At 73.4% G+C, this 9,960-nt stretch overlaps 2 protein-coding genes across 4 annotated transcripts; both read left to right on the top strand.

The window, feature by feature from the left end:
- The first annotated feature begins 621 nt into the window (after positions 1–621).
- ADAMTSL5 (ADAMTS like 5) lies at positions 622–5,729 on the top strand. Of its 3 annotated transcripts, XM_082331572.1 has the most exons (12): positions 622–755; positions 1,685–1,754; positions 1,837–1,997; positions 2,409–2,469; positions 2,563–2,671; positions 2,767–2,894; positions 2,984–3,107; positions 3,742–3,825; positions 4,408–4,571; positions 4,655–4,898; positions 5,142–5,213; positions 5,295–5,729. In XM_082331572.1, exons 1-12 carry the CDS (start codon positions 697–699, stop codon positions 5,606–5,608), a joined length of 1,590 nt encoding a protein of 529 aa, XP_082187698.1. In that variant the 5' UTR covers positions 622–696; the 3' UTR covers positions 5,609–5,729. The 3 variants fall into 3 exon arrangements, with proteins under 3 accessions (XP_082187698.1, XP_082187697.1, XP_082187699.1); XM_082331571.1 differs by having other exon boundaries at positions 3,742–4,571; XM_082331573.1 differs by lacking the exons at positions 622–755; positions 1,685–1,754; positions 1,837–1,997; ... (1 more) ...; positions 2,563–2,671; positions 2,767–2,894 and having other exon boundaries at positions 3,011–3,140; positions 3,742–4,571.
- Positions 5,730–6,831: 1,102 nt separating this feature from the next.
- LOC309599570 (CTD small phosphatase-like protein 3) lies at positions 6,832–8,718 on the top strand (the record flags this gene model as incomplete). The annotated part of the gene is made up of 9 exons (XM_082331118.1): positions 6,832–7,120; positions 7,200–7,293; positions 7,361–7,445; positions 7,526–7,618; positions 7,914–7,976; positions 8,095–8,174; positions 8,255–8,381; positions 8,475–8,570; positions 8,656–8,718. The coding sequence occupies 9 exons, from the start codon at positions 6,832–6,834 to the stop codon at positions 8,716–8,718; spliced, it is 990 nt and encodes a 329-aa protein (XP_082187244.1).
- Positions 8,719–9,960: the final 1,242 nt, after the last annotated feature.

Here is a 9,960-nt window from a genome sequence, read left to right as displayed (position 1 = left end):
TGGGGACGCCTCGGGGACCCCCTGCAGCCCCCCGGGGTGCCCAGCGGGGAGGGGGTGCTGGCTGGGGCTGAGGGGCTGTTTGGGGGTGCAGGGCTGGGGGCGATGGGGGATTTACCTCTCCCAGGAGCCGTCCCCGTTTGTAGAGCATCCCGCTCTCCCTGTCCTCGACGTACCACCCGGGGAGCTCAGCCCCTGCGCGCCCCCGGACCATCCTGCCCTGCAAGCGGGGACACCCCAAGGGACACCCCGTCACCGTAACCCCTTTGCCTCCGGGCTGGGGGTGCCCTGTGGAGCCCAAGGGTGCTGGGTACGAGGGGGGGGACAACACCCCAAGCGAGGGGGTCCTGTCTGCCCCTTCCTCGCTGCATTTGGGGCTGGGGGGGGTCCCGGGGGGGCGCAGATGCTGCTCCACAGCATCTGCGCCCCCCCGGGACCCCCCCAGCCCCCCTGTACCCACCAGCGCTCCGGGCCCCAAAGGGTTAATGGGCGGCCGGGGAGGGCTGGGCGCACCTTTGGGGCTGGATATTAATAACGCAGCGGGGAGGGACGGGAGGCGAGCGGTGAAGGGGGGGGAAAGCCTCGCCCGGCCCCCCCGGAGCTGCGCAGGCGATGCCCGATCGTCCCCGGTCCCCCTTCCCCGTCACCGAGACGCCAGGCCGGGATTGAACCGCTGGGACGCCCCGGACGAGGGGCGGCATGGCCGGGTGGGGGTATCGGGGCTGCCCGGTCCCCCGCGGGGGACCCCACGGTACCGGGTAAGGTCCTGATTTCTGCTTAACCCCTCGCGGACCCCCCAAGACACCCCCCCCTCCACACCCTGCCCGGGGTCAGCTCCGCTCCTGCGGGGAAACTGAGGCACGGGGTGCCCCCCGCCACGGCTGCCAGCGGGGTCTGGGCACCACAGGACCCTCCCCGGGACCCCCCGCCCCGGAGCGACGGCACCGGGACCCCCCCGCGACCCCATCCCCTGCCCTGCCAGGGGCCCCAGGCGTCCGGGGCTGCGGGCGGCCACTCGCGACCCCCCGGTCCCCGTGGGAGCTGCGCGGCGGGAGGAAACCGGCTGGGCTGGGGGATTCCCCGACACGGGGCTGGGACTCCTGCACCCCCCTGCACCCCCCGCACCCCCCGCACCCCCCGGCTGGGCACGTTGGGCGCTCCAGGGTCGGGCGCTTTGGGCCCCGGGGGGTCCCCCGCTGCCCCCCATCCCGCTCCCCCCATGGCGGGGCCAGATCCGGATCAGGGAGCGACATGGAGTCCCGGGGCCCCGCCGCGCAGGTCTGGTCCTGTCCCGGCAGGCAGCGAGCCCAGCCGGCTCCCCGCCGTGGGCGCGGCGGTGCCGGCTCCCCGTGCCCGGAGCCGCGTGGGCACATGTGCGGGACGTGGCGTCGCCCGCTCGGCTGCGCCCACCCGCCCGGCCCCGCTCGGGGTCGGAGGCCGCGGCGTTGCCGTTGTGGCACCAGACCCCACATCCCCGGCTGGTGCCGGCGGCGGCGGGGACCCTCCCGCTGCGTCTCGTCTTGCCTCCATCTCGCCTCCTTCCCCCTCGCTGGGGTCCCCGTGGGGGACGCAGCGGTGGCCCCCGCCTCGGCAGCGCTGGCGGCACCGATGCCGGGATGTGGGACACCCCGCTGCCGGCCCCCCGCTCCCTGGGGACGGTGGGGCTCAGGGCTCTCTGCTCCCGCAGGCACCGGCGGCCGTGGCGGCTGCTGCTCCTGGCCTGGCTCAGCCTGGGCTGCGGCGTCGGCACCGCGCAGGTGAGGGGTTCGGGGTGCACGGTGGCACCCCCGGGCTGCTCCAGCCCAGCCCCGGCGCTGACCGTCACCTTCCTCCACGCAGGGCCCAGCCCTGGGGACGCCGGTGCGGGTCCCCAAGCCCCCAGCCCCTGCTCGGCCCCGCCGGCAGCCGGCCCGGGGCGCCTGGGGGCCCTGGGGACCCTGGAGCTCCTGCTCCAGCTCCTGCGGGGACGGCGTCGCCCTCCGCACCCGGAGGTGCCTGCGGTGAGTGGGGGTCGGGGCAGCACGGCCCCCCGGGGTGTCCCCGCTCCCCCCGCAGCACCCGCACCCCGTGACACGGCTCTGCCACGGCCTCCGCACGCGTCCCTGCAGGCCCCGGGCGCCGCGCTGTGCCCTGGGCAAATGCCAGCCTGATTTCGGAGGGGAAGGGATCGGGGGGAGCCGGACCCTGCCGCCTCCATCCTGGGGTGCAGGATGCAGCCCCATGCGGGGCATCGTGGTCCCTGCTCCTGCTCCCCCGTGGGGATGCATCACTCCCAGCCCGGTGCAGCTCCGTGGCTCGGTGGTGGCCTGGCCCCGGAGATGGGGAGAATCCCCGTGCGGGACGCAGGGTGCAGGCAGGGATGCTCGAGGGGGCCGAGCCCCGGCCCCGCTGCGCTGACGCTGTGGCCACAGGTCTGCCGAGGACGAGCCGTGCATGGGCGACCCGCGGCAGTACCGGCTCTGCCAGCTCCAGGTGAGCGTTGCGAGGGCCTCAGCACCGGCATGGTCCCGATCCCATCCTGGTCCCATCCCGGTGCCGTGGGGCTCCATGCTGCCGCTCCCGCAGGGCTGCCCCAGCGGCTCGGTGCCCTTCCGTGCCATGCAGTGCTCCCTCTACGACAACAAGCCCGTCCTGGGCACGCCGGCCCGGTACCGCTGGGTGCCCTTCCACGGAGGTGAGTCCCGGGGCGGCGGGCGGCATCACCGGGCTGACCGGGGGCCACGGCTGCCACCGGCGTCACCCCCTTTCCTTCCCGCCCGGCTCCGGCAGCCCCCAACGTCTGCGACCTCAACTGCCTGGCCGTGGGGCACAACTTCTACTACACCTTTGGCCGGGTGCTGGACGGCACCCGCTGCGGCCCCGGCTCCCCGGACCTCTGCATCAGCGGGCGCTGCCTGGTGCGTGCACGTGGGGCTGGGACCCCCGGGACCCCCGGGACCCCCAGCCCTAAGCCCCCGCCCTGAGGCCGCCTCTCGGCTCCCCGCAGAGCGTGGGCTGCGACGGGATCCTGGGCTCGGGTGCGCGGCCCGACGCCTGCGGCCAGTGCGGCGGCGGCCACGACACGTGTCTCTTCGTGCACCGGCTCTTCCAGGGCGCGGACCCCTCCTCCGGTGAATGAACCATTGCCCCGGCCCCCTCCATGGGTGAATGCTTTGGCTCTTGGCTCCCCTGTCCTCCTGTCTGCGTCCCCAAGGCATCGCCTGGGTCCCCCGTCACCCCGTCCCCTCTCCATCTGCCCCATGGCCGCCAGCACATCGTCCCTGCTCCCTTCCTGTCCCCAACATGTGGGGACAGGGACAGCGGGCTCGGAGGAGGCCCCTCCCTGGGGTGATTTTGTCCCGTTGCAGAGGGTATCGCTCCTCCAGGGGCTGGGGGGGTCCCTGGGGCACCCCTGTGGTCCACAGGGTCCCCAGGGGAGTTCAGAGGTCCCTGGGGGGCACCCGGGGCCGGTGTGGTCCATAGCCAGTGTCCACAGGCTGCCTGGCCAGGCTGCGGGGACGATGCTGCCTGTGAGGACAGACGGCCCCGGGTGGCACCCCAGGGCCGTCACCGGGTGCCCCAGAGGTCCCAGCACGTGGGGCCCGGCTGGGTTAACGCTGCTGGTGGCTGGGACGGGGCTGGGGCTGCCCCAGACCCAGAGCTCCTCCGTGCCCGGTCCCCTCCCGCCCCAGCCCTGGCCCCCCGTCCCCGGGCTGTCCCCTCGCGCCGTGCCCCGGCTCTGCCCTGACTCTGCCCCCCCGCCAGGTTATTTTGGGTACGTGAACGTGACCAAGATCCCGGCTGGGGCCACTCACATCAAGGTGACAGACAAGAGCCGCAACTACCTCGGTAGGACGTGTCCTGTCTCTGTCCCAGTCAGTCCCAGTCCATCCCAGTCGGTCCTGGTTGGTGCCACCCGTGGGCGCAGGCAGGGCAGGCAGGGGGTGGCCGTGCCGTGCCGTGCCGTGCCGGTTCCCCCACTCAGACGCTGTTCTGAGCATCGCGGGTTCAGTGACCTCGCTGGCACTCGCGGCCTTTCCAGAGGCCGCGGCCGTGGGGTTTGGGAAGGGCTGAGCTGGAGCGGGGCCAGGCCAGCCACCACGGGACAGGACCGGGATCCCCGTCCCCAGACCCCTCCCGTCCCCCTCCCCAAGCAGCCGGGGCCCCATCCCCGCCGCGACCAGGGCCTGGGGGCTCGAGGGGTTTTGCACACCAGGGTTTGGCTCCGGCTTGGGACCGAAGCCAAGTTCTTACAAGAAAGCAGATTTCTCCCGAGCCCCGACCGCAGCTCTCCCAGCCCACGCTGCCCTCCCCGCTCGGGAGAGGCCTTCGGTGGGGACCCAGGCATCCGGGCTGCCCCCAGCCCAGGCCAGCGCGGGGGTCCCAGGGACCGTGCGGTGCTCGGCCCCCCGGACGCGCTCCCTCCCGCAGCCCTGATGACGAGTGATGGGCGCTACGTGCTCAACGGGGACTGGTCCATCGCCTGGCCAGGGCCGTACGAGGTGGCCGGCACCCGGCTGCACTATGCCCGGGCCCCCGACGGCACCGAGAGCCTGGAGGCGCCCGGGCCCACCGACGAGGATCTGCACGTGATGGTGAGGGCAGGGCCAGCGCGGCGACGGGGGCAACTGGCCCCCGGCCCCCACGGCTCCCCTTAGCTCTGCCCCTGCCCGCGCAGGTCCTGCTGCAGGAGCCCAACCCCGGCATCGAGTACGAGTTCTGGCTGCCCCGCGGGCACCCCCAGCCTGGCCGTGGCGACGCCAGCCCCCTGCGGCAGCCCCAGCCCCGGGAGGCCGGCAGCCCCCCACCCCGGGAGCCCCCGGTCACCCCGGCCCCCGTGCCGCCGCCCCGGACCAGGGGCTCTGCCATGGAGCCGCCACCGAGAAGCCCCCTTGGCCGGAGCGGGGCCGGGGCTGCCGCAGGTGCCTGCTCCCCCACGGGGGTCCCCACAGCCCCCCGTGCCCCTGGGCTCTCTGCTGCGGGGAGGGTCCCGGAGAGCCCCAGGCGTTCTCCATGAGATGGGGACCCTAAAAAAGGGCCCCCTGACTTAACCCTCCCCGGGGCCCTTGGGAGCCTGGCGTGTCCCCCCTCTCTGCTGCAGGAGGGGGTTTTGGGGGTACCATGTCCCCTCTCCCCCCTGAACCGCTGCAGCTTTGCCCCCACAGGGCGATGCGGGAGGTGCCGCCCGGCCAAGGGACGCTCCCAGCGCATCCGGCACTTCTGCCAAAGCGACTTCGGTGAGCGCCAGGGACGGGAAGGGGCTCGGGGCGATGGTGGGAGATGTGCCCGGCTCAGGGTGCCCTGTGCTCGCCCCGCAGTCTTCCAGGGCCGGATCCTGGCGCGGCGCTTGGTGGGGCAGGAGACGCGCTACGAGGTGGAGGTGAAAACGCCGTATCGGCACCGCTTCCCACTGGTGCCTCGGGAGTACGTGTGGGTGCCCAACACCTGCGGCTGCCCCCCGCTCCAGGAGGGCGGCGAGTACCTGCTCATGGCGCGGCGGCACGTCAACTACGAGCGCACGCTCAACCGCATCCTGCTGCAGGACGACGGCTACGCCCGGCCGTGGACGCCCCGCGAGGACCGGCTGGTGCGGGAGGCAGCCCGGCACTGCCCCCCGCCCAGGCCGCCCTGAGCCCCCCGGCTCCATCGCCCCGGGGAGGGGGCGGCCGGCGGGACCCCAAGGGCGAACCCGGGGGCTGGAAACGCTCCTGCCCCGCGCCGAGCCCCGTCCATGGCCGTGGAGGCGCCGGGGCCCCCAGGGCCCCCGTCCTGCCCTCCGCCCCGTGCCGGGCATCTCGCCGTCCTTGGGGTCGCTTGGCTGCGGGGGGGTGGAGGAGGGTGGTAATTTATTTTTTGGCAGAAAATAAACCTGTCTATCACCTCGCTCGCTGCGTGCCCCTTCCCGCCTGGAGCCGGCCCAGGGCGTCCCATGCCCTCCCCACCCCCGGGTGCCCGGGCAGGGGGTCCCCTCCCGCATCCCCCTGCGGAGCCCCCGGCGCAACGCAGCCGCCGGCAGCGTGTCCCTGTCCCCGAGATGGACACCTGCCAGGCTCTGCCTCGCGAGGTCGGGGACCCGCCGCTTATCTCCCTTCCGGCAGAGGCGAGCGGGTGCCTCCCTGTGCCGGAGCCCCCTCACCCGTAACCCAACCCGCGGGCGGGTGGGCGCAGCCACGGGGCCCACACGGGGACGGGACGTGCCCGGGGGTGCTGCGGGGACGGCGACCCTGGGAGCGCCGCGCTGGGCACCCTGGGGCGCGTCGCCCGCTCGGGGCTCCTGGGGTGGTCTCGCACCCATCTGGGGCTGGGTTTGGAGCCGGTGCTGGGGACGGGCTGAGCTCTCCCAGCTCGTGTCGCTGGTGGCTGTTCCCAAACTGGGCGCAGGGCTGGGGCTGCAGTAGGGGGGTACCTGGGGTGGGTGCCCTGGGGTGCCCCGGGTGGCAGCTGCCACCCCGGGAGGGTCCTTAGCGCAACCGGTAATTAATCACCAGGAGCCAGAGATGAGCCCTGGGGGCAGCTGGGGCTCTGTACTGGGCTCCCCAGCTGGTCCCAGTAACGCCTGGGTGCTCCGGAGCACGGGTGGAGGCACCTTGGGGTGATTAGGGCTGGAAAGGTGCCTCCACCCTATAAAAGTGCCCCCTCCCACCCCCTATGGCTGTTTTGGGGCTGCTGGGGGGGGGTCTGTCCCTGGCTGGGGGGGGTCTGCTGGGTCCTCGGGGGTCCCCGGGGTGGGGCAGCACCCCCAGCTCCAGCAGCTCTTTTGGAGCAAGCGATGCCCGGCAGCCCCGGGGCTGGGGCTCTGCACTGTCACCCTCGGGCGTCCCGCGCTTGGGGTGTCCCTGCCTGGCTGTCCCAGCCATGGCGGGTCTGGGGACAGTCACCCCGCGCGCAAAGAGACCCCGCAGGGAGAGAAGCGGGGACCTGGGGCTCTCGGCCACCAAGGCTGGGGCTCGCCGGCGGGCCAAGAGCCGGCAGAGAGAAGGGGACCAGGGGGAGCGTTGCCCACTGCGGGGCTGGGACCCCCAGCAGCGTGTCCCGTGTCCCCCCTTGGCACCCGTCACCCCCGGGAAGGGCCGGCTGGCGAAGCTGCGGCTCGAAGGGGAGCGCTGCAGGCCCACGTCTGCTCCCCCCTGCCCCAGGGAAAGGGGTGAGCGCGGCCCCCGGGGCCGATCCCTGCCTGGGGGGGGTGCCCCAGGCTGCGCTGACGGGACCCCTCTGTCCCACAGAGCCTGCGAGCCCCCCGCTGCAGCCCGGCTATAGGGGCGCCTACTTCTCGGGGCTCCCTGCGGACGAGCGCCAGGACCTCGCCGCCCCCGGCCTGTGAGTATGCGGGAGGGGGTCCCCGCGGCCCCGCTGCGCCGCCGACCCTCTGCCTTCCTCCGGCCAGGCTGGTCCCCGCGGCCCCGGCGCCCGGCAGGGAAGGTCCCCGGAAGACCCGCAGCACGCTGGAGCGCACCCTGGTCCTGGAGCTGGTGAGCTGGGGGGGCTGCGGCGGCTGCGGCCCCGGGGCCGGGGTCGGGGTCGGGGTCTGACTCTGCTCCCCGTCCTGCAGGAGGGGACCCTGGTCTGCTCCTCCGTGCTCGCCGGCTGGCAGCGCGGTGCCGCGGCCACCTTCACCACGGTCTTCCAGGGAGACTCCTATGAGGTGGGTGCCCGTGTGCTGGGGGTGGGACAGCGGGGTGCTGGGTCCCCGGGGCCGTGACTCAGGGCTGCGGAGAGCCGCGGTGTCCACGTGTCCTCTGCGCCTCTGCCCTTCCCTAGCAGCCAGAGGAGAAGCGGGCCCCTGGGGCTGAAATCCCAGGGGAGAGGGTGGCCGAGAGACCCCTGGGATCCTGCTCAGGGTGCTGGCCCTCCTCTTGGGGGTCACCTTGATGTCGGGACATGGGCGCTGGTGTTTTGGCGCTTTTCTGGGACTGCCTGGAGATGCTCTTCCCTTCCAGGTCCACGTGAAGCTGCGTCCCCACGTGCAGCAGTTCCTGGAGAGCCTCTCCAAGACCTACGAGGTACCCGGAGCCCCTGCGTTCCCCGGGGTCTGCGGGGAGCCGGCGGGGTGCCGCCGCTGCGGCGGCGGGGCGGGGGGACTCGGGCAGCCTGCGCAGGGACCTCCGCCTGCTCCCCCAGATCTTCATCTTCACAACCGCGAAGCAGGACTACGCCAAGAAGGTCCTGGATGTGCTGGACCCCAAGAAGAAGCTGATCAGGTGATGGCCTTGGTGAAACCCCGCTGGGAACCTCCCCTGTGGCAGGGACCGGTCCCCACGGGCGCTGCCTCCCCCTCCAGGCGCTGCCTCTCCCAGCGGGACTGCCTCTGCGCCCGGGGCTGCTACTGGAAGGACCTGACCCGCCTGGGCAGGGACCTGGCCAAGACGGTGGCCTTGGACCACACCATCCAGGGCTTCCCCACCCAGGTACCGGCAGCACCGGGGCGGTGGTTTGGGTGCACCGGGAGCACCACGGCTGCGGCGGCTCCTCCATGGCCAGCGCTCGCCCTCTCTCCCCAGGCTGCCAACTGGATCCCAGTGCCGAGGTGGTGGGGGGACCCGCAGGACGAGGAACTGCTGCGCCTCCTCCCGCTGCTGGGCCAGCTCGGCCGGCCGGTGAGGACCGGGGCGCTGGGGAGGGGACGGGTGGCGGGACCCCCCCCGGGCACAGCCCTCCCCATCCCCCTCTCTCCCCGCGCAGGATGACGTGCGCACCGAGATCCAGCGGCGCTTCCCACGCCGCCGGCTGCCCGCCGAGGACTAGGCCGGCCTGGGCAGAGGGGAGCGGGACGGAGAAAACCCCTCGGAGGGGCCGGTGGGGCTCACGCCGCTGCGGGGGAAGCCGCGCTCCAGCGCGTCCAGGCTCTAACTCGTCCCGTGGCGCTGGGCTGGTGGGGGTTCCGGCAAAGCCGTCGCCCCCAGGCCTCTCCCTTGGTGTCTGCCACCGCAGGCTGCTGCGCGGGTCCCAGGCTGTTCCCGGGGCGGGGGGTCCCCCCGGGGAGAGCCCCTGGCTCTCGGCTGCCGCTTGAGGGAGAGCTGCGTCCCGGCTCCCTCCTGCCCGTGCTCTGTAAGGTCCGGCCAAGGGCTGGCTTCGTGGCTGATTACACGCTTGGACAAAGGTCTCGCTCTCTTCTGTCACTCCTCAGCTGTGCAAACACGGGGATGGCACAGCCGGCGGGGGGACAAACCGTCCCCACCCTCCCGTGCCGCAGCCGTGCCCCGGGGCAGCCGGGGTCCCGCGGTGGGGAGGCTGAGCCCCGCGCGGTGCCGGTGCCCCCGGGAGGGCCCCAGCTGGCAGCTCTCCCCGCGCCCGTCCCAGCCCTGCCTGGTGCCGCGCTGCGTGCCAGGGCGCAGCTGCCGCTGTGCCGCTGCCAGCCCCGATGGGACAGCGAGGGCCCAGGGCGCTCGTCCCCGCCGCTGCGGCGGGGGGAGCGCAGGGCGGCCGCGGGGTGCGGCAACCCCCGGCACCCCTTTTTTACAGACTAAAGGCTGCTGGCAAACAAGAGCCAAGGACTGTGCTGTGCAGCAGCGGTGTGGGTCCGGGTGTCCTCCCCGAGCAGCGGTTTGGAGTCCGGCCGCCTCCGCTCTACCAAAAGCGGCACAGGCTCGCGGCTGAGCGCGCTGGAGGAGCTGGCTGCGGTCACTCGGGTGCAGCTGTTTGGAGAGGAGTCGCATCTCCTCCTCCCCACGGCCCTCCGCGCCTGGGAAAGGGCACGGGGCTCCCAGCCGCGCAGCACGGCCCTTCTGGAAATAGCTCCTTCCCAGCAGCGTGCCAGGCCGGGCCCCCCGGCACAGCCCGGGTCCCCGGGGGATGCGGGGGGACGAGCCAGGAGGAGGGAGGCCACCACCCGTGTCCCTGCCCGTGCATGGAGCTGGACACGCGGTGGGATCAGCCCCGGCGCTGCTGGGAAGGGAAGTCACCCTTGGGAGAGGGCTGTCCGGAAAGGCAACAACCTGTTTATTTTGGAATTGGGGTGAGGGCAGCTCTGTCCCAGGCTGGGATCCG

This window comes from Platalea leucorodia (assembly GCF_965183815.1).
Source record: "Platalea leucorodia genome assembly, chromosome: 21".
Classification (NCBI taxonomy): Eukaryota; Metazoa; Chordata; class Aves; order Pelecaniformes; family Threskiornithidae; genus Platalea; species Platalea leucorodia.
Note: the sequence above shows the minus strand (reverse complement) of the source record. Positions and strands in the feature narration are given on the sequence as shown.